The sequence below is a fragment of the Crotalus tigris genome, unplaced genomic scaffold (genome assembly GCF_016545835.1).
Source record: "Crotalus tigris isolate CLP2741 ecotype Arizona unplaced genomic scaffold, ASM1654583v1 scf7180000017987.690289119674:8195010, whole genome shotgun sequence".
In the NCBI taxonomy this organism is placed as follows: domain Eukaryota; kingdom Metazoa; phylum Chordata; class Lepidosauria; order Squamata; family Viperidae; genus Crotalus; species Crotalus tigris.
In genome coordinates, this window is record NW_024096758.1 from 2,733,850 (window position 1) to 2,758,265 (window position 24,416).

At 37.7% G+C, this 24,416-nt stretch overlaps 1 protein-coding gene across 1 annotated transcript in view; it reads right to left on the reverse strand.

The window, feature by feature from the left end:
* Positions 1 to 6,544: 6,544 nt before the first annotated feature.
* Positions 6,545 to 24,416, reverse strand: part of PNOC (prepronociceptin) — a 41,961-nt gene continuing 24,089 nt past the window's right edge. The window contains exons 2-3 of the mRNA XM_039345896.1: positions 17,026 to 17,167; positions 6,545 to 8,804 (exon numbers count right to left, since the gene is read on the reverse strand). Coding sequence (XP_039201830.1) covers positions 8,238 to 8,804; positions 17,026 to 17,151 — 693 coding nt within the window. The 5' untranslated portion in view covers positions 17,152 to 17,167 and the 3' untranslated portion in view covers positions 6,545 to 8,237. The remainder of the gene's footprint in view (positions 8,805 to 17,025; positions 17,168 to 24,416) is intronic.

Genomic DNA, 24,416 nt, shown 5'->3' on the forward strand with positions numbered 1-24,416 from the left:
CAAATTTTTTTCATCATTTTTATTGTTCCCAGAATGTTGGATAGTCTTTCATCAGTGTACCAGCTAATCATTATAAAATTACAATAGCCCCTATTTTTTTTTGAAGATCCTATACACACATACACACACACACACACACACACACACACACACGTACATAAGAGTACTAATTGTAACATATAGCACAAGCAACTTTGCAGAGGAATGCAACCAATGTTTTATGCATTCTGCTAAACTCATTGAGTAATGCATCTGCATTTGCCCATTGGCTTTATTATATGTTAATAAAAGACTGTTTGAAAATAGACAATGATATGATGTCCTTGACTTGGTGCACTGAACACCTGTCCTTCTGTAGTTCACTTTGTATGTACTGTGGGCCAGGATATGGTAAGCTGAAGGCAATTCTGAACAAAAGAGTTCAGAGTTCCTGACTGTCCTTTCTATTTAAAAGCAAGATGCTAATCCTCATGATTCTATCCGATTCAAAAAGTATTGGCAAATGACACCAGAGCTCAAAAATTGTTGCTTCTATAGGATGCACAGTGTTTAAGAAACTAAAAAGATGCTCTTGGTCCATTGTGTTAATGAGAAACTTGGACTTTCTGCACACAAAGGAATGCTCAGCCACTGAGATCAGAATAAAACGGCCCTTGGGTGGTGCTGATAGAATGGCTGCATTTTTAAAGATATTCCTTTCCACATGCCTTTGCTAGGCTGTGGAGATATCTGGAGTTTCCTACAATCCAGCCATCTTCTTTTTGGGTCTCATTATCAGACCTTTCACTTCACAGCTCAGCCCAGACTGATGCTGCTAATTGCAGGCAAATTCTCCCTACCTTAAGGAACAGCAGGACTCCCATCCTTGGGAGATCTTTTACATGGGTTGAATTTTTGTGCTTCTGCAATGAAGATTAATTATTCTTTGAACTACTTTCTGCATAAAATCTGTGTGAGACAGACATTTCTACAGTTAGGTCCTCTGACCCAGGTTGAATTTTAAATATATTTTATAATGAAAAATGTCTATCTAACTTCAGTTAGACTGCTTCAAGAAGAATGAATGTAGCTGTTAGAGACAATTCTGGGATTAATCTGTGAGAGCAAAGTGTTGGCAAATAATGTTATTACAGGAGGGTGAAAAAATTGCACTGTGTTATCAATACAGGTACTTATTGTTTAACTGTTTACATTACTAATAAAACTGCATTTGTCATTTTTTTCTGGCAATAGTTTAATCTGTCTACATATTTATTCAGATGAAGAGATTTTGACAACTTTGTTCTATACTCCAGTAGCCAAGTCCGTTGTCCAAACAAGAGCTAAGTTCCTTCCTTCCTTCCTTCCTTCCTTCCTTCCTTCCTTCCTTCCTTCCTTCCTTCCTTCCTTCCTTCCTTCCTTCCTTCCTTCCTTATTTCCTTCTTTCTTTGTTGAGAAGTGAAGCAGATTAAATTTCATGGGAGGAGGACGTATGTACGTTAACCTTTTAGTGTTTTGGAATACTTCAAATTCTTATATTTGGATTGGCCATTCATGACACAAAGGATGCAGTCACACAAGCTTGGTGAATGTGAGGATTAATGAGGTTTACTATGGCAACACAGCTTGTTTCTTATTGGTTAGTTTAGATTTCAATGTATTGCATGCATTTAAAAAGGTTTAATTAAATAGCCAGATTAAGCATATTGTGGAAGGCTGTCTGGGTTTGGATTGAATCGATTGAAAATTAAATAGTGCACCAATTAATACAGTGCACTAGTGCTAAGTCTCATAAAGTTTTTAATTCTCTCTTGTGAGAGGAAATAGAGTTTTATACTGCTTGAAGCTGATTGTATCCACTGAATAACTTGCTAAAGCTATCCAATTTGGATTCTGTTGTTGTTGTGTTTTTTTTTTAAAAAAAATCTGATGTCTCATCTGACATTATCTCCAATTTCATTAATATAAAAAGTAAATTTCCATCACCCACCTTCTCGGTTATCTCTTTCCCAGAAAACTTTGTTTTATTAAGAATGGAGGTAAATTTAACTCCAAGTAGATTTCATATTTTCAGAAATGAAAGAAGAGTCATGGTTCCTTGGCTTTTTTTATCTTTACAGGTTTAAGTACTCTCCAGGGCAGTGATGGCGAACCTTTTAGAGACCGAGTGCCCAAACTGCAACCCAAAACCCACTTATGCATTGTCGGGTGCCGGGTGGGTGTGGCCCATTGGGTGAGTGTGGTCCATTGGGTGGGCGTGGCTGCGGTAGTAACAGCAGACTGGGTAGGACTAAAAAGTTCAATCAATTCCAACTTTGCAAGATCTTTTTTTTCCCACGAGAAGTTGAAATTGACTGATTGATTGAACCTTTTTTTTGTACACGGTGGCGGAGGCCTAAAGCGAAAAGGTTTTATAAAACCCAGCTGAAGCCCTAAGACTGGGGTGACGGTGCGCGTGCCCACAGAGAGGGCTCTGAATGCCGCCTCTGGCACCCATGCCATAGGTTCGCCACCACGGCTCTAGGGAAAGATTCAACCAAGGCTTATTTTGGCGGTATTTATTTAGTGATCCTGAAGGAAACTAGACATCACATGCATTAACAGAACATGGATAATATTCTTATAATATTGGAGAGGGAAGATTTGAATGATCATTCATCTGAACCTATACAGCTATGGGACTTGTCCACTGCCCCTTCTCCCCCATGTTCCTTAATTGAATAAACAGCTCCTATTAAGAACAGGAACGGGGGTATTTGCAGAGGGGTCAAAAAAGTCAAGTGAAAGCCTGCAACCACACATCTGAACCTCTGCAACACATTTTAAAAAGGGATGAGGTTTTCACTACATGATCGAAGACACCATCTGACTTTTTGATACCTGCTCCTTCTGCCTCCAACTGATCCTGATCTGGAGTACAGTAAAGGATCCAAAAAACTGTGTTTATCAGTGCTCTTCAACTCTTTCATTCAGTGCCATACCCAAAGAAATGTGATGTACCCTGTGTGTAAACAAGCAAAAGCAAATATAAGGAGGAAAACAATAGGAAAAAGGTGAGGGATGGGATTGTACACCTTCTGAGGGAGAACTGATAAAACCCTGTACATTCTGTTGTGGATGAAACCAAAATATCATAGCATAAAGTAGAGCATAACGTCAATGTCTCTCACAAGTGGACAAATAAATGAAAACCTGGTAGTTTGAATATCAGCTACTCATTTTTTTCTTCTGCCCTAATTTCTAGATTGTTGGGTTTGTTGATTCCTTGCTAAAAGGTAATAATATTGCTCTATCTACCATCAAACTTCTCTCCCTTGGAGTGGACTATCTTCTGCATCTCTCGGTAGATGCGATCAGATTCCAGTAAGTCACCAATTTATGAACTGGCTAAGATAAAATGTTATGATTAACTCATCTTGCTATTATCTCACAATGCCTGCCTGCAGGAGATAACTTCTAATAAATATATGTGAAGAGGACAACACTTGCCAACTCTTTATAATCGAGCTTTTAATCTTGGTTTGTCCTTTTTTGACATTTGTAATAGAGTATTTCCTCTGGGATGGATATAATCCTTTCTCCAAAACCCAAGAGATTAAAAAAAGGATGTTAGTAATGAAATATAGAATATAGTTTTATGATTGTGTAAAGATTAGCTGGTCCAGGTAACTTGAGGGGTCTCTCTCTCTCTCTCTCTCTCTCTCTCTCTCTCTCTGTGTGTGTGTGTTTGTGCAAGAGAGAGACACACAGACAGACAGATAGACAGACAGAGACAGTGTCAGAAAGAGAGACAGAGAGAGATTTTGCTCATGTTTGCAATCATCACACTATATCACCATAAGAATTATTTCTACTATATGCCTGGATTTTTAAAATACGGTACTTTTCTTATTATACTATTATAAATGATTATTTTGTTGTGCAAATTAGATCTTAATACAGTAAGATAGAGTAGTCTGTCTGGTATCATCCTTCCCAGCTTGGTATCTATAGAGATATTGGTTGATGACTTTCAAAATTCCCACCCAACTCATCGCCAAGCATTCTGAATATTGAAGTCCTATAATGCCATTTTGAGAACAATGTACTATATTAGACTATCATATGGGAGAGGTGTACTGTATGTCTACAGGTGTTAGAAGGCTTAGCTACTTGAAAGCAATACTTAATGACTCCCGGTTTTGTTGGGAAAATGGGAGTTGAAAGAAAAACAGGCTTTGTTTTTTGCAGGCTTTGTTGCAGGCTTTGTTTCTATATAAGCAACCCAGGATAGCACAAGAAAACTGCATGGATGCAGCCTATAGAGGTTCAGTTTTTCTTGAGGCTGCCTTAACCTTCTACAGCAGAGGGTGAGGAAAACTGCCTGGTGCAATTTAACCCATTTATATTTGGAAGTAGGTCCCACTGTGTTCAATGGGGTTTCTTCCTTATTCAGTGAATTTAAAATGTGAGTCAAAATTCTTCAGTTGGCTATAAACAAGGAGATCCGCAAGAATGCATTATTGCTTTTGGAAAGACTTAAGTTAGCTGTAGAGCAAAAATAAAACAGCTGCACTCATATAATGTGCTACATCCAAAAAATAAGCTATGATATGATTCATACAACATGCTAAAATAATGGATGACTATTTCAATTTACCCAACCCCATTTTAATCTAATCTAGCAGGCTGTACAAATCAAGTCAAACTGTTTGAGAACTACAATTACCTGCTTCCTTGATTAAGTTCCCTTAATTTTGTTTTCTATAATTGTAAATTAAGCAGAGAAAACTGTAGCTGTCCAGATACCAAATATTATTGAATTACAGCTCCCAACATCCCTAATGAACGTGCCCAATAAAAAATACTGCAGTTTTAATTTAGCAACAGTTAGTGGGTCACAGAGTATCTATTTTAGCAATAAATTTCAGTGCATGTAATTTAAAGTAAATCAAACTCCTTCCATTTAGAAAATACAGTCCTATGAAAATCCTATTAACTTCAAGAGTCTGTAGTGAATTCCAGAGAAGTAAAATATAATTTTTAATTGGTTGTAATAACTGCATTGCAACCAATTATATGCAGGTGTCCTGTTCCCATCGCATGCCAGTCAGCAGAGATTCAATCAAATCTCTGTATTTTAGTATATAATTACTTTAACCAGTCCAAAAAAATCATCATTTGGGACACATGATGTTCTCACTTAAGTGTTCCCATAACACAATCAATGAATGGTGGTAACTTGACTTATTTTGAATTAACTTTAACCTGTGGGAGAAATTTTGTAGACTTTTTTCAGGCTTTTATTAAAAGGAATCAGCTTTTGTTAGCTGGAAAATGTGCTACCAAACTCCTGAGGTTTTTTGTCACCATGGACTAACACTTCCTTCTGTAATGTCTAATCCTTAGGAATTAATTGTCTAGGTTAATTGATCCATTTTTAGTATTTCTATAATGTCCTAGCTCCTTCCTTAACTCTGGTAGGCATATTGTGAAGATAGAGCTAGAATGTTGGGTTTGACTCAGAAGAGATTCAGTTCCACATTAATATGTATTGTCAGATGCAGCTGCATATGTTGGGAGAGTGGGAGGAGGGATGAATTTTGGCAATGAAAAGGTTGGAATGGGAATATACTTGTAAACAAAAGAGACAGTAATGGAATATTAAAGTAAAAGCTCAGAAAGGAGCAGAAGATTGAAGTATCTTAATATGAGCCTTTCTGTAAAGAAACTTTTACATAATGATATGTATTTGCATTAGCAAATGGGCTTACCTCAGACAATTTACTTTGCAAATGAAAACTATAATTGAAGACAAGATTGAAAGGAGATGTAATGGTATATAGGAATGACCCCAAGAGACAGGAAAAAGAACTGCAGCCTAGAAAACAATACATGAATGTTGAGGGGTAGGGTGGGGTAGGAGGGGTAGGGTGGAGAATGTATCTCAGAAGGGATTCTCCTTAGTTTTTGGAGAGCAAAAGTAAGGGATGGGAGCGGCACATTCAAGCTTGCATGAGTCTTTTAATGCAACCAGCCAGCAACGTGCAGCAGCAGCCAAAAAAGCTAATATAATCCTGGGTTTTATAAACAGAGGCATAGAATCAAGATCACGCAAAGTATTAGCACTTCTTTATAAAATCCTAGTGAGAGCACACCTGGAATACTGCAACCAGTTTTGGTCACCATATCACAAAAAAGATGTTGAGAGTTTGGAAAAAAGGCCTGGAGACTAAAACATATGAAGAACGGCTGCAGGATTTGGGTTTGGCTAATCTAAAGAAAAGAAGAGTAGGGGGAACATGATAGCAGTATTCCAATATTTGAGAGGCTGCCACAAAGAACGGGGGTCAAATTATTTCCAAAGCACCAGAGAGCAGGACAAGAAACAATGGTTGGAAACTGATCAAAGAGAGAAGCAACCTGGAATTAAGGAGAAACTTCCTAACAGTGAGGTCAATTAACCAGTGGAACAGCTTGCCTTCAGAAATCGTGGGTGCTCCATCACTGGAGATTTTTAAGAAGATACTGGACAGTCACTTGTCTGAGATGGTATAGATTCTCCTGCTTGAACCGGGGGGGTTGGGGCCTGGATAGAAGGCCTTCAAGGTCCCTTCCAGCTCTATTCTATTCTAACCTTACAATAAAAATAGAGACATTCACTGTTGTGCTTCCTGTCTAGACTATTTTAAAGAGTTAACAAAAGTTCATTCTACCTGCACACATAATACTCAAGAAGTAGAGCGGCTCCTGGTGCAATCAAACCTATATTATTGATGGGATCCCAAGGGTGGCAATGAATCAGGAAAAAGGAGAATAAACTACCAAGCAAGAATGACAGCCCCTCAGGCTTAATTTGTTGGCTTGAAAATTGTTTTTTGTTCAGAAATGATGGAGAGCTGGACCTCAAATGGGTGCTATCTGTGAAATAGTTTTCTGGCAACTTTCCACAAACTGTTGACCTCAAATATGCAAGTCTACATCTCATTGAATTCCTAATTAGCACCATTTTGCTAGGTTGGATATTGGAAGTTCAGTACATTTGGTGAGAATTAAATTAATGAAAGGTTTTTTTTTAGTTATCGACTGTAAAAACCTAGATGACTTCTAAATGGCAATATTTTCCTCTGTATCTTTACTACCATCTGATGGTCCTCCAGATTTTTTGCAGTCTAAATATGGCCCAGATTTTAACATTGGAAACTCATATTTTTATAAGCTGTGCAATTGAAGCTTTCAGTGGTGATGAGAAAGCATATAGCCATTGAAAGTGTGTCGATCACAATGCTACAGTAGAAATAGAAAACTAATTTATTAATCTTTTCTTTTTCTTTTTGCTATGTACAAGTTTAATGGAGACATCTTTGTGCCTGAAATCAAAAGAACAGAAATTGTTTCCCCTTTTTAGATATTTAACATTCAATAATTAACAGAGGAAAAGTACCCAAGCCAGCTACATCATTTCTTTATCGATCATGCGTCTTGTCTGAAAATTGTTAGCAGGCAGCAGTGAAGAGGAATTCACTTGCTCCTGGTCCTGGCAATTAATAAAACACATCTTTGAAAATGACAACATGGAAACAGCAGGCTTGATAAAATACATGCCATGGAGAGAGAAAGAAAATGGGAAACTGATAATAAAAATCCACAAATACTGCACTGCCATATCAAAGTTGTCAACCCCACCGGGAAGTGTATCAGGGAAATCTCAGTTCTAAAAAAACCCTGAAGCCATAAGCCTGGAGTTAGAATCTGGTTTCATGTCCAGTTTTCCTAAGTGGTCAAAAACACCCCAAGGATAAATGCAAAGAAGCAAAACTTGGTCTTCTGTCTAAGGAATAGGCTGGTAGGATTGTGAACTGGACCCACAGACACTGCTGGCGAGAATGAAGGCTGCATTTTTTGAAAGCCTACTTCCCCGATGGAAATGATTTTTCCTAAACATAGAAAGGTAATATAATAGAAGGAAAGAGTTACCATTACCTGTTCTCTAACATGTTATCATACTAAATGTAGATTTCTTTTTAAATTTTATTCATATAAATGTAAAAATTGTGAAATATTATTACACAAAGCAATTCTGAATTTTATTTCAAAGAAAATAGACTTCCCTTCAGATGCTAAGATTGGTTGGCTGATCATTGACAAAGCAGAATAGTACGAATGGGGGTTGGCTTCTTTGGCCATGGCAGCTCTGAAATCAATTCACAACATGTTTATAATCTGAGAAGGAAACGACAATGACAACAACGACAGCAATCCAGGAAATGTCCATTTGTTTAAATCTCATTCTGTTCCTTCAGGTCATCGGCCAAGCCATCGTACTCAATGGAACGTGGGGACATCCCCAGATACTGCTTCAGGAATTCACTGAACCTTTTTTGGTTGTGCCATTTCCGGGCTGATTTCCGAACACCAATGAAGCCTCCAAATCGTTTTTGGAGCTCTTGCACCTCAGGTTCTTCCATCTGCCCATAGTTGAATGGGTCACTCAGGAAATCACCCGCCGTCTTGGGAATCTTGAGCTGATCACGTAAATCCCCAGGTGGAGTTTGGCTTCCATCACTGGTGTCGTCTTCTGCCTTTCGCTGACGGATGAAATCACTCAATTTGGACACTTGCTTATCTTCCCCATTGCTGAGATCCACCATTCTGGTCAGGTCACCATGATGTTTCAGGTTACTTCTGCCTCCTTTCAGGCTGCCATCCCACATCTCCAGTGGCCATTTCATTTCTTCCAGGCTACTATGGACTAGGGACAAAGAATCTTTTCCAATGATGGCTTTATGGCAGAGTCCCCAGGTAGCGCTAGAAAACAGTTTCCCTTCACACTCCATTACACAGATCTGTAGGGAGGAAACAAGGACAGTTAGTAATATGCCCCACTTTTTGAATGTGAGCAAAGGTACAAATCATAATCTTTGCTGAAGAAAGTCAAAAGGATATATTACAGAAAATTATTTTTTTAAATAATTCTGTTTCTGATTTTTTGTTAGACATATGGCTTAATTTACAAAGAATAAGTTTCAGAATCCCTAGCTGCAATAGAGATGGCAATTAAAATATGTTATATTTGTTCTGATTTCCTTTTTGGAAATTCTTTATGGCTTTCCTTAAATCCTACAGGTTTACAGACTAATTCAGAAATCAAGACATCTGTTTGGATTTGGTCTTCACTATGAATTCACCAAGAATTTTTACTCATGATCTGACAGATAGTGATAATCTAATAGTAGTAGTGGTAGAAACAGAAGACAGTTTCAAATCAGTCTCCTATTATATGAATAGTGGCCATTGAAGACTGATCAGAACTTGCATTCAAAATGGAATTTTCAATTGCTTCCTAGGATCTTGGGGAGCAAATGCCATCAATCTTTCAATATGCTACAGCTTTTGAATTTTTGTTCTGGTCCAATATGAAGTGTTAAAATTGTTGTTTTTGGCTTAGTCCTGCTCATTCTTCTGTTGATTTAATCATGGAGAAGATCTATATGCAGAGTTCTCAGAAGCCAGATTCTCAGGCTGTGTTGCTGTTGAATCAGCAGATCTGTCAGAAATTAGGAGTCTGTTCTCTGATAGTGATTATTAATAAGAACAGCCACCCCAGGATGCCTTCAAGAATTTTCAAATCTAGTTGTGTGCCCAGTCTAAATAGCATAGCATTTAGACTTAAATACCACTTCACAGTGTTTTACAGCACTCTCTAAGAGATTTACAGAGTCAGCATATTGCCCCCAACAATCTGGATCCTCATATTACCGATCTCAGAAAGATGGAATGCTGAGTCAATCTTGAGCTAGTCAGAATCAAATTCCTGGCAGTGGGCAGAGTCAGCCTGCAATACTGCATTCTAACCACTGCACCACCTGCACCACTCTGTAAAATAGATGAAGGATATCAGTTTGTCTAATATGAATTAAAATCAGTGCTTTTTTTTGTAAAAAAAAGGGTGCCGGAACTCACACATGTCATACAACCTGCCTTGCCTACCCTACAAGATTCCATCCAAAAAAGGTGCTGGAACTCTGTTCTGGGCATTCTATGACAAAAAAAAAAAAAAAGCCCTGATTAAAATAGTTTTCTTTCTTTCTTAAAAATTTGAAGAGACATAAAACATTTAATTCAGGGGAATGATGAGGTGGTCAAGTCTACTTGTCACTAATGGCATTGTTTCCTGAGGAGGTATCGAAAAACTAAACCACGGTAATCTTTGCAACCATTTGAAACCAATGTTCAAGTTTGTGCTCCTATAAACACTGTTGAATACAGATTGTACCTGGTCCTGGCTATGGATTGGAGGATTGTTTCTTGGAATCAATCCCACATTAGTACTTCTCTCCATTAGTATCTACAAGGAAAAATGTATTTTCTTTGGTACTGATTTTCCAAGCGTTCACATATAAGAATTCATATCTGAAATGCTTATTACCTCTCTAAAACAAAATAGGGTTTCTGCTTTTTGTACCACTTTGCCCGATAAAGAATTCTAGAGAACTCAGAAACATGTATGTTCAAAAACAGTGCTGTCAAATGATGGGTTTTGCAGTATCCTTATTTTTTAAAAAATAGTTATGTATATTCATTATGTAGATACCACCAATTTCAGAAGGACTTTTAACAAAGTTATGTAAAAGCACTATAAATATTTTTCTAAATGAGTGCATCAAATCAAATAAAATTTTAGGATTATCTGTCACTCTGGATAGATTGTTTATCTAAACTCATGTCTGTGGAAATACAAAAAAACAAACAAACCCAAACATGATGAAAACAATAGCTTGTGTGCCGTGATAAGGCAGCTAAACCAACTGCTAACAGAGAAAACAATTGCTTTTAGAAATACTAGCATGGTTGCAAATATTCAGCAATCTGGGCATGAAAAAGGAAAGTGGGGTTGATCACACTTGGCTTTTAATAACCTCTTACTGTGAATTCAATTCCCTTTGAATGAAAGGGAAGTGCCAGCCCTGGTTGCCATCTCATAATTGGTTTCGGTTAGATACTAACAACCTCTTTAAATGGTTATTTGTGATGAATTAGCTCTGTAGTGAGAAGATGCTGGAACAATATGGTTAGAGTCAGAAAAGGTCTTCTCTGTCACCATTATGAGAAATAACAGGCCTTATTTTTTTAACTGGGATTTTCTGGAGTACGTATTAAGTGTCACCACTTGAGTGAATGTCAATAATTGAGGGCATTTGTGCACCATGAACTTTTTCACTTGGTGATCTCTCAGATAGAGTTGAAAATTATCAGCAATTGTCTTTACTTCTTGGAGTCAAACAACAAGGAATGACCATCACTTCCTGAACCTGAGCTGTCTCAGATAAAGGATTGGAGAAAGAGAAAAAGAGATCTATAAAAAGGGAAAGAACAAGAAAAGCAACCTGGCCCTTTGTAATTCCTGGTCCTTTGTCAAAGAAAAGGAGGAAACTGACCAGTCTGTCAACCTCACCCACTTTATTTCATCAGGACTATTGAAGGGTAGAAATTAGTAAACCAATTTATTCCCTCTAAAGATCTTGTTAGGAATGGGAGGTGGGTAACAGTTCCTCTAAAAAAAGGGGAAACATTTCAAAGCCTTGCAGAAGCTTGAAATGTTTTTCGACTATTCTGTTGTCATCATGTGGTGACAGAAATCAGGAACTGCTTTTAAACTAGCCCAAAAACCATTAGTTGGAAGTGTCTTCAGGATTTCAAGCTCTTCATCCTCAACCTGTATAGATTATACCTATGTCTGCATCAGGAACTTTTTATCCTGCCTTATGCCGTGTCCTAATGCCACATACACAGAATAACTAGGATGTTCTTGTAGGATTTATGGTTCTTCTAGAAGAGCACTACACAAGTCTTCAGAAATAGTCTAATTGTTATAAGGGTTGTGAAGACCACTGGGAGAGATCCCTATCCTCTCATTTCAGCCCCATCTGCACGATCTATCTGGTGAATGTGGAATGATGTGAGAGGGAGCAATCAATAGATGCTGCAGGAGAAATCTATTCTGAGGTTTCATTTTAAGCTATAATATGGATTATTTATGCGGGCATAGCATGTTTTGTGACTACAACAGTACTAAGTGTTTATAGAGTGTGGTGTAATCCCTGCCTCAGTTAGAGCTTCTCAGATGAGAATGTCTATGGAGATTCTCAGTCATCCAGATCATGGTTGTCCCAAAGGTGCTTTCTTTCAAAAGGCAACTGGACTTTCTTGTTTTGCTTGAAGACATTTCACTTCTCATCCAAGAAACTTCTTCAGTTCTCCACCATGCAGTCAGAACTGAAAAAGCTTCTTGGATGAGAAGCGAAACGTCTTCAAGAAAAACAAGAAGGTCCAGTTGCCTTTTGAAAGAAAGAACCTTTGGCACAGGCTTAGATGAGAAGCAAAATGTTTTCAAAGAAAAAACAACAACCAAAAAGCACCTTTGAGGCTCTGCCTCTGTGGTGATACACTAAATGATTTTACAAAAGGAAACAAATATTTTGGGAATTAGCAAGATTTCCTTGCATCTTTGCCCTCTCCTACATAGCTTGACCTGTAGTTGTGGGCAGTCTAAAAGCAAAGAATTCCTCTCATCCTCCCCCCCAAAAATAAATTCAAGGAAACCAGTACAGCCCTCATCCTCAAAGGTCTTCTTGTGGATTTGTGCACCAAAAGGTTTTAAAATAGAAGGTATGACTGCTCAGAGAAGGTGAAATTGAAACAATAATATTTTCTAGATTATCTAGAAAAAAACCTCTTGTTGTTGGTAGGCTTTCAAAGAGAACCTGCCTTAAGATGTAGCTGGCTCCTGTAATCTACAGATCATCATCCACACTCAAATCAATAAAGAGCAGGTATTTCCACCTCATCTAATATGGTCCTCATGTCTTTATTCTCTTGGGGACAGCAGCAACGGACAGCTTGCAAAAGGTCTGTTCCTTCTGCAGTGCCCTTGGAAGTTGACTCAAGGTGGAGCCAATTATGTAAATTTGTTATTGCTGTATAATGAGGAGGCCATGCGGCATGACACAGAGCAGAAAGGCTATTCAAATGAATATTAACGATCTGTCAATTGCATTTTCTAATTGTAAAGAGGTTCTACTGCCAGCAGGATGGAGAATGGTCTAGTTAGCCAGCTTTATTCATTCATTCTGACTCTTAAACTGCCCAGCCATATCAGTAGTTAGAAAATCAGCAATTGAAGTTACAGATGAAAGGTTACATTTCTTAATGTTGAGAACACCATTAATGACAACATTCTTACATCTTACTGATGTTAGCCTGAACTACAAGTAATGAATAAAAAAAACAATCATAGTAGTCATATCTCAAGCCGCTTGCTAAAGGCACACAATATCTGCCTATCTGTCCATCTGTCCATCCATTTAACCATCTTGCAAATTATGGCTTTGGTGGCTAACATAAACTTAAAAACACAAACAAGATTAACATTAAATATAAACACCATGAAAGCAAAATATAAAGTAGCACAAATGTAGGCCAAATACAACAACTCAAACTGTTTACTGATTGGACTCATTCTAAAGTCTGGCCCAGAACCTGAAAAAAACAAAACAAAACAAAGCTAAAAAGCTTTTAAAACCTTCAGGAAGAATAACAGGTTTGGGACATCTAAATCTCAGGGATATGCTATTTCTGGAGGGAAAGGCAAGCCTCCAGGATCCCATTAGATAACATTGTTTTATAAAAGAAACTAATGTATGTCTCAGATATTATAGGATAGGTAGACATCTTCTAGTGGGTGCAGAATAAGCCTATTGAATGGAAAGTCCCTCCCTCCCTCCCTTGAATTGACAAGAGTTCACTCAGTTTACCTTCCCAGCCCAACCAAGGGAAGTTTTCTTCACTTTTTTTTAAAAAATGATCCAATGCTAGATAGGAAGGTGTCAATGATGTGATGGAATCAACAGATGGATGTCATAAAAGGAATTTTAGGAGGGGCATATAATCATGGACCTGTCCACAGAAAAGAAAGCAACAGGAATTTCTTCTTGTGTCATTTAAGAATAGGAGAACCCACCAAAGCACAGTCCAAGCCATCGGGCAGGGTGGAGTTGAAATCTGGAAAGAGATGATTTAAGATGGTTTCATTCCAGCCAGGTATGAGAGTCAAGAGGCTTAAGACTGCAGTGTAGAAAAACCTCACATTTTCCTAGATTATCCCTGGCTTCCCAGATTATCCCTTGGTTGTGTGTCTCATTTTTGATCACGCTATTTTATTTAATTGATTGTGACAATATTATAGACAAATCTTTATTTCAGCAAAGGATTTAATAAATTGCCCCATAATCACACAATATACCAGTACCCTAATTAATTATGGCTTGCTGGCATGATTACAAGTCAATATATGAATGAGATGCCACAGGATTTGATGCATGGATCCTTTATTGTTCAACATTTAGGTGAGAAATTAAATCACCTTGGAGGACATATATAGGGTCCCCCTAACCAACTTGTTCAGACTGAAGAATCTACTTGGATAAAGAGCAAAATATTTCAAACCAAAAAGAAAAGAAGTCTAATAACCATGATTCAATTTCCAGATTACAACTTTCATGATTAAGTGGAGGGAATGCTTAACAAATTTTATGATACAACATTGGTTAGGCAGCTAATATTGTAGAACAGTGTTTCTTAAACTTTTTTCCTCTGAAGACCCTTTCCCACTTTTAAAAATTATGGAGGAACCCCAAAGTGCTTTTGTTTGTATGGATTATATTTATCAATATTAACTATATTAAAAATTAAAATGGGCATGTTTGCTATCACTTCCCACAATTGTTTGATGGGATTTTAATATTGTATTATTTTTCGACATAGGCTGGCAAATAATTTTGACTTTGTGGTCCCCTGAGTGGGTCTTGGAGAACTCCCAGGATACTAGGATCGTAGTCCAAGAAACAGTGCTGTAGAAGATAGAAATAGGATTGAAATAATCTTGATAGGTGAGGCACACTTGAAAGAATGTTACATAGAAGAATGTCAAAATCTCTATCATTTCAAAACACAGGACATAGAATAAAGGATTTAAATTATAGGAAAGCAGATTCCAATTAAACATTAAACTTCTCCATAGTAAGGACAGCTTCACAATGAGGCCAATTATTCATAGAGGGTGATTGCCATATTGGATAGAAAATGGGGTTTGATGGCCTGGCTCCCTTTCCATTTCTACAAATCAGGATTCCTCTAGAAAAGGTAAAAAATATTGATCATATCTTTTCTGTGACATCACTTAGTGTCAGTCCCTATGGCCCTTGGAGCTACATTAAAAAAAAAAACCTTACAGAAACCTAGCCTAATTTAGCAGGATTCTTCTTAAATTCCTAAATGTGTGCCTTCACTTCATTTTTAAAATAGATGATTAGGTGTACTCTGTATCCGGGAGAAGGTGCAAGTTGCTTCTGCTAGAATGTATTTTCTAGGTGGTGATGTGAATAAAAAGAATTATACAGAAATTCATCTTTTGGGGTCTATTCAATATGAGCTATGGTGGTGCAGTGGTTAGAATGCAATTTTGCAGGCTAACTCTGCCCACTGCCAGCAGTTCGATCCTGATCGGCTCAAGGTTGACTCAACCTTCTTTCGAGGTCAGTAAAATGAGGACCCAGATTGTTGGGAGCATTGTGTTGACTCTGTAAACCCCTTAGAAGTCTATATGTGCTATTGCTAAAACAAGCAAAACAGGGAATAGAAATGATCATCAAAAAGGAAGAGTGATCATAATAACAGAGAAAGAAAACACCTTTACCAAAATTCTTCTGCTTTTAAGCAATTGAGGAGGAAGATATAATAAAGAGAAATGCATTTCCTGTTTAGCTTTCCAGACAGGAGGCCAATTGAATGATTTACCTTATTGGAAGAATGTTAATGGCTCTGGGGCATTAAATATGCATTTAGATAAATCCCTTTATTTACTCTGATGGGAAAGTTACATCTTCAGCATTGTCTTCCCCAATAAGCTGAAGCCTTTTGGGGAACATCTGTAGTGGAAATTAATCAAAAGCAGAGTGTGAGGTTAAGAGTGTGAACAAAGGGACCAGGGGAGGAAGGTTACACATTTTCAAGACTTCCTGCACCAATGGCAACTATTGTGCAGGAGAGCGTTAGCTCAAATAATGCCAGAGCCAAAATCAAAGGGTTCGGGGGGGGGGCAAGGTAGAATACCAATGACAAGTCTCTGATGATGGCAAACAAGGTGACTTACATATCTATGCCAGAGGGTCACAATGTCATGATGATGTCATGTTGTAAGTTGTTGCCATTTTGATATCATTGTGATTTGTTGACCACATGAAATCCAGTTTGCTGTAGTGGTGAAGGCATCAGGTTAGAATATGGGAGACTGTGAGTTCTAGTCCTGTCATAGGCACAAAGCAGCTGGGTGACCCAATTATTCTCTCTTAGCCCTAGGAAATAGGCAATGGCAAACCATTTCCAAAATCTTGCCAAAAAAACTGCATGAACTTCTTCATGTAATCACCAGGAGCCAAGACTGATTTGAAGGAAATTTTTTTTGTTGGAGGACAGAACACAGGAATATTTCAGAATTACCACAATGGAAAGCACCCAGTTATGATGTCATTTGGTCAATGAAGGGCAGGAGAGTTATCTTAACTTGCTACCAGAATGATATCCCTGTCTGGAAGAAACCCTAATCTTTGGGATTTTTTGGGGTGTGTGTGTGAGACCAAACTAGCTGCATTTCAAAAAAGGTTGCACTGCAGGTAGGACATATATAGAGCATGAACATGTAACATGTAAGCCAGGAATGGGGAACTATGGCTGTTTTATGATCTGTGGACTTCAATTCTCAGAATTCCTGAGCCAGAATTCTGGGAGATGAAGCAGTGGTGGGATTCAGCCAGTTCGCACCAGTTTGGCAGAACCGGTAGCTAATTTTTTGTTGCTCAGGCCCAGAATGGACTTCCAGAAGCAGCATCACACAGAGAACCGGTTGTTCACATATTTAAATCCCACCAATGAGATGAAGTCCACAAATCATAAAGGGGCCATAGTTCCCCACCCCTGATGTAAGCAAAGACGATTGCTGGGATTACTTACCAGAAGGCTGAAGTCATCTTGGTGGCTGTACAGATGTTTATGGCAGTTCAGACAGTCCTTCCGGCAGTCACCGAGGGCATAGGCCAGCAAGCAGAATGATATGATCTCCCACAATAGCATCCTCATGATGTCACGTTGGAAGCTACATGAGAAGAAATTAGAGAATGGTTATTGCCAATAAGAAAAAGCTTGGCAATGTGCTATCATAAGCAGCAACAGGGCTAACAGCCACCTTCCTGGATGCCTTCAAGGCAACTTGCTCTCTGGTTTTTACTGTTTTCATTAAAACATGAAAATAATAAAAACACTGGCCTGTTACTAAGTTAAGAGCCATCCTCCAGCATCTCCTCTAGTTCAAAAAATGCTGCTGGTTCCACACGAAACAGCATTTTTAGAAAATAAAAAAGTTGATAGTTACTAGAAAGTGTTTTGTTTAGGACTATGCCCACCTCCTCAGAAAGAAATCCCTCAAAGTAAGTAGGAGGTGAAAACAACCATCTTGGGGGATTTCAGAAAATGACAGGATATAAACTCACAGGTTTGCCTCCTCAGTAGCTATTTTGTGAACAGTCAAGTCTCTCTCCCCATATCCCCCGGAAACCATTTTGTAAGAGCACCCATCACCTGAGCTTAAAATTTCAGCTATATCTAGGAGGACCATCAGAAGTGAAGACATGCTTCAGGTCCTTTGAAGTGAACTGAAAGCAAAAAAGAACTGAGATGTGTGTTTTGCTTCATCATTTGTCATTTTTCTGCTCAGGTTTGTTTCTGCACTAGGGAGAAAAAATGTGAGCACAAAGTAAGGAAGATGATATATACTGGCTCATTCATATGATCTGGTTATTGAATTAATCTATTTTCCAGGGATTGCACAAACACTGAATCTTAAACTAACCTTCCTATGTGTGCACACCCGTGTGCACATGCAATGGAAGTTACCATGCTGGGCAAATATATCTCCTAAGTGTTGATTAAGTGTTGATTTGGTTAAGAGTATTGTAGGAATGCAAGGATTTGTTCATGCCTAAAAGGCACTGCTTTATAAATATATGTAAATATACATTCAAAACAAGTCTATTAATGTCTTATAAAACAGCATGACTCTAAACAAAAAATAAAGGTAAATTTATCCTATTAGGGAGCTTTATAACTCATAATATTGAATTACTGTGTTTGCATAACAATTGGTTTTATTTAGAAATCTATTCTCATGGGCTATTCTAAACAAATATTTTTCAAAAATGGTTAATTATACGTATTTAATGTTTAAATCAAAATGTTGCATTCTTAAATCTGTCAGTTAATAATATATTTCTAATTCAAACTCTATAAAATCATTAGGATAAACATGACACAAAAAGTTGTTTTTGTACTTTTGTATATTGAAAAGTTAGTAATAAGTACCCAGATGTGTCAGACTATAAATCCCATCCTTCCTAGCCAGCATGGATTGATTGTTTGTCACATAGTCAGCCCTATGCTTAGGCTGGATTTGGCATTTTTATCTACCTATCAAGTTCTTCCCAAGGATCTGGGATAGGCAGATGTTGATGTTTGATGGCATTTCAGGTATTGATATATATCAAATTCTTCTGGATCATTATGTTACAGTCCCTGATCGGCTTACATCTATCTTTATCATCTAGTTACAACCATTCAGGAGCTCAAGACAGTGGTTCTTTCCCTTTCTCTCATTTTATACATGCACATGAATATGTTGTGCAAAAATTTTGAAATATTTGAAAAAGATGCTAGAACCAAACATAGCTCTTCCCTGCACCTGCTGTGTGATCCAGGAAACAAAGCAGCTGCTTTAAAAGGGCAGAGGGTTGTTACAATTGCACTTCATATGTTCCAAATCACCTTCTTAGAAACTACTCTGAAGCATCACACATTATCATTAGATTTTTCAGTATCTTACTAGTTGCAATTGCAATAGCTGTATTGCAAAGATGTAATCTTGGAAGCAATTAAGATACTATAAAATACACTGGCAATGACATATAGAAACAGAAGTAAAAGAGATTAACCCCTAGGAATTTATAATTTATATTTTATAGAAAATAAATTTGTAGATTGCCTTAAAATGGAACTGTGCATATTTATGTATGAGTGATCTATAAATACTAGGTATAATAGATAAATGGAATTTTATTATGTAGACATAGTATACCTCTCTATTCTGGAGGGAAAAGAAATTATCTTCACCTTAATATCATGTTAGTTTTTTTTTTTTTATAGTGTAAAATGGCCATATCTAGCTAGGAATCGGGTGGCCTTAAATCTAATAAAATCAATCAGTTTTTCTATTAATTTCTCAGAGGCCAATGGCTACCAGGTTTGGGTTTGAGCAAGCAGAACTTTTCAGTTTCAAAAGACCCAGCAGCTACTCATGAACAGATCTCTTTTACAGCTTTCTACAAGCATCTCTTTCACCACACCTGTGTGATGAAAAGATTGACAACTAGAACACCGAGCTCTGTTTTTTGGTCAGCTGAATTTGGTCTGGGGACTCAAAAATTAAGCCACAAAATTTTAGATAAGGCCTGCTATGAGGATGGATTTGAAGGGTAAGAGAGATGTCAGCATTATTGCAAACACAAGCAATCTGTGAGCAAGCGGTGCAGAGACTAACATTCAATGGATGAATTGTATCCACTGTTAGGGAAAGCCTACCACGGGTGCTGGGGAGTGGAAGATGCTTTCCCTCCCAGCTTGTTTCATTTGTATAACAATCCAGGAAGAAAGTGCTATGCAATTATACGTTCACTTAATCTAGCAGAATAGCCCCAGGCAATCCTTCCACCAAGACTGTTAAAAAGGCTAAATTGTGTTGAGTATTCATGAGAATCTGCTCTCTTTTCATTTCTCTCTCTGTCTCCTTGTCTCTCTCTGTCTTTTGTGAAACTTCTCTTCTGTGGTTCATTGAATAAGAGAACAATGACTCCCAACTAGGTTCAGGACCTTTTGACAGAAGACTGAAAAATGGTGCTCCCTGCCTAGAAGCAAGGAAATTCTTCTGATAATCCAAAGATGACTTATAAACTCTTCATAATCCTATCTCTCTGCTGCCAAAGCTTTGAAGTGAACATTGTGTAAAGCAGCATGCATTAAACAGCAATGTTATTTGCTCATCTCCAGGGAAAGAGATGTTAAGACTATTTTCTGAATACATCAGGAAATGTGCATTTTTAATAATATTCCTGGTAGATGATGGAGACATTTGAAACTAATTTTCTAACATAGCTGACTGCATATCAGATATTCTTGTTCTAAAATTCATATTAGAACAATGACTGCATTAGGCCAACTAATGAAAGGTTGCATAAATGTGCAAGCTCTTGAAATTTACAAATCTGTTCATCAGGCAATATTCTGCAAAAAAGCAAGTTGCAATGGGGAAAGATTTGGGAAAAAGTAGGCTTAAGAAAAAAAATCCTATATTTTAAATGGAGATAAGAGATGGTTTTTTTTTGTTTGTTTTTTGTATGGGTGCACTTTTAAGTCAATCCAGTGACTGCCTGGATTGATCTTTACAGTTTTCTAGGCAAGGGTTTTTGGAAGTGGTTTGCCATTGTCTTCTTTCTGGGATTGATAGAGAGTGACCAGTTGGCTTTGGTCTGATTTCTAATCTGGGGCCTAGAACCACAACACTTAATCCTTAGAATATGACAAGTGGGAACAAACTTTCTATTGCTAAGCAAAGCACATGTTAAGTGTTATACCCCAAAACAAAGGGCATGTTGTAGATTTCATAAAAATTCCCTAACACACATTCACAGGGCTTTTTTTCTCATAGAATGCCCAGAACGGAGTTCTGGCACCTTTTTTGGATGGAACCTTATAGGGTAGGCAAGGCGGGTTGTATGACGTGTGTAAGTTCCGGCACCATTTTTTTTTTTTTTTTTTAGAAAAAAAGCACTGCACATACATACAACTTCACGGTTAAGAACTAACTGTACAACAATGGAAAATTCTACCTATGGAGAATATGGGTTCTCAGTCTCTGGAAGTTTTTAAGAAGAAACTGAAAACAGCCATCCCTAGTAGATGGTTTAATTGTTTTTCCTGCATATTGCAGGGGGATTGGATTTGATTACTCTTGAGGTGCCTTTCAACTCCACAATTCTAAGATTCCACACTGAGTTAAAAATGCTAGCCATAGCTTAGCTGACTTCAGGTTTTACAATCATTCAAATAATCTAAAGAGGATATGATGAAAGTAAGTAGGGCAACTGCTGAGGAGTTTTTTTTACAATTCAATGGATTTCCAACTAAAAACCTTGTAAAAATAAGGAATAGTGCTAGTATACTCAACAAATCTACACAATCTCTTCTCACTCATACAATTCTTCATACATGTGTGTATTTTCTCCCTATGACCTTACTCAAATAGACACATGGGATTTTTGTTTTTTGGGTTTACTGACAGAATATGGCAGCAACAGTTTTTCTGGTAATGATCTTTAAAAGTTTGCACTGGCAACTGCCAAGAGGAAGAAGAAAGTCCTGGAGGGTGTCAGTGAGGACAATTAACCAGTGGAACAGCTTCCCTTCTGAAATCATGGGTTCTCCATCACTGGAAATTTTTAAGATGAGACTCACTACTAGACAGTCACTTCTCTGAAATGGTATAGGTTCTCCTGCTTGAGCAACGGGCTGGACTAGAAGACTCCCATGGTCCCTTCCAGTTCTATTCTATTCTAATTCTATCCTGATCTTTGGTTCAGATTCCTTGAGACCCATATCTGTATTGTACCTACGTGAATTCTTATTGTTCCAAGTATTAGAGAGAAATGCTAATATTTGGGGGCTACTAAAATGGATGATCACTAGAATGCAGCAAACAGAATACTGTAGTTCAATCCCTTGCTGCCATTCAATGCTTTTTTCTGAAATTTTGCAACCCTAATATGGTAGTTCTATGGGAGAGAAACAGATTAGCCCCCCAAAATTGGAAAAAAGGTAAGATTACCAGAGACTGAAAACAGACAGAGGGCAACCCAAGGAAAAATAAACCAACCAACAAGATAGTTCTTCATAATTCTAGAAATTTAGCCAATCTGGTCAGACTTTATTTAGTTACTGAGAAAACTACATGAACGCATCCTTGAGTCACCTGAAGCTGAGCTCACTAGAAGGAATCTTTATCTCCTTTATGGGGCCCAGAGGCCTTTCTGTAAATAAAGGCAATGCTTCATGTGGCTGTTTCTAGCAGGCATTCCATTAGTATTAGCTCTGCTGTCTGGATCAACACAGGGCAGACCTGTCCATCTTCAGAGGGATAGCCCTTCAGGTATTAAGAAAATGCTATCATCTCCCTCTTTAAATCTCTCAAGAACTGTGTGATGTTCTTGAGATATTAAAAAGACTTAGTTGTTGAATATTACTGTGCCCATTACTGTGTTTGGCATAGCTTATCCCTGGATATATGTGGAGTTTATGGCACATTTTCAAACCACTGACATAAAAGTAAAAAAGCAGCAGTGTGATAAAACATAACACCAGGTTATCAGTGACAGCAATATGTCCAATGAGATGAGTAAAATCATCAAGCCGTTGAATGCTACTAAAGTATGCAATCATTAAAAATCATTAAACTATGTACAAAGTGTATACACACATACTGGGAATGGATGAAATTCTCCTTCAGCTCAATCAATCAATCAATCAATCAGTCAGTCAGTCAGTCACTCAGTCAGTGAAAAGCACCACCAGGATGCCCTGCTTTCTGTATTACAAAATCTACCCATTTGTTCATTTATTTTTACGGCAAACAGCGTGATCTCCTAATGTATTGATGTGGTACTATCAGAGCGTTAAAAAGGGTTGTTTGGGCCATTAAATTCAAACTTCTGGTCAGTGCAGGAATCCATTTGAAAGCAGTCCTGACAGATGGCTGTCAGGTCTCTGTTTAAACCCATCTGGAGAAGAGAAATCTACTAACTCTGTGGGTAACTAACTGTGTTCCACCATCAAATTGCCATTATCATTAGGATGTTTTTCCAGATACTCATAACTGCCTTCCTGTAACTTGACTGTTATTTCTTGCCCTGCAGCCAGGATGGCAGAGCAAGTCAACAGTTTGCATCTTGAGAAAGCAAAGCATATACTTAGGATTTTTTTTTACAGCTAACATTAATTGTGTTAAATTAGCCCATATAAATAAGGATATACTGTAACCATCACATGGATTTTTATCACTTCCAAAATTTGGGTTTCTCTTCACATAAGGCTTTAAAACATTAGAACTTATTTTACTATCACAAGAATGGACTTTTTAAATTTGATAACAGTTCCTACTAATTGTCTACTATGATTAATGATTCTTATTACATTTGTCTAAGTGTGACCAATTACTCATTAAATTGATTTCAAGAACAATTTAAGACCATCTTATATGAAGTTATTTTGCATATTCTTATTCAATTTTACACAGCTTGTAAATCTTTTTTTTAATTATTTTTTTGCTTGTCCTTTGTGTGCCATGTGAATATGGCTGGTCATTCTACTCTAGCTGCTAATGTTTTGATTAATGACAATATCAATTGTCATTATGATTTGGTCCAATTAGCAAACTATGCCGATTGCTCTGTAGTATATAAACTGGCCATGTTCAATTAATACAAAACATAGCTTAGTGCAATGGCTCCTATGTCATAGAAAGTTAGGTATCACCAAGACCTTTAATTTCAGTCCACTTGAGGGTGCCTAACTCTCTGCTGGACAGCAAATTTTGCACTGGGTAGTAACATGCTGCTATTTCAAAGAATACTATTCAACCATTGCCTGTCTCTTAGCAACTTTTTTTTTTTTTTTTGCAATTGCTGGGAAGGAGCCTTGAGAGAGACAAGTTAGGATGAAAATTGCTCATGGTTGATTAGGAGCTACGAATTCACAGCCCTTTACTCCTACTTGAACTTCTTGATTTTAAGCAAACTTGTTCAATCATGCCATGAAAAGATGACTAAAGACTCCCTTTGGTTTACAGTGAATAGCCCAAACATATATTTGGTGGGATTGATTAACAGCTTGATTAGGTGAAAATAGCAGGTGAATGACAGATGATAACGCATAGTGCAGCAGGTGATGGGGCCCTAATTTGGAAAATGAATTCAAGAGGTCATGGCTGGAATGCTCAAAGGTGCAAGCGTGAAAGGAAGCTTTTATTGTTCTGTCAGTCATGGCTGTGGGTGATTTAGTTTTCGAGATGATGGGTCACTGGTTGCAAGATTGGGCGACGATTATTGTCACACACAGAGAAGTTGCCACTAAACTATGGTGGGATATGGATGGCTCAGGGAGAAGGTTATCTTGGTGATATGAGAAATAGCACAATGGGCAACCTGGACAATACTTTTGGGCTGGGGGGGGGAGAGAAAAGTTGCCAA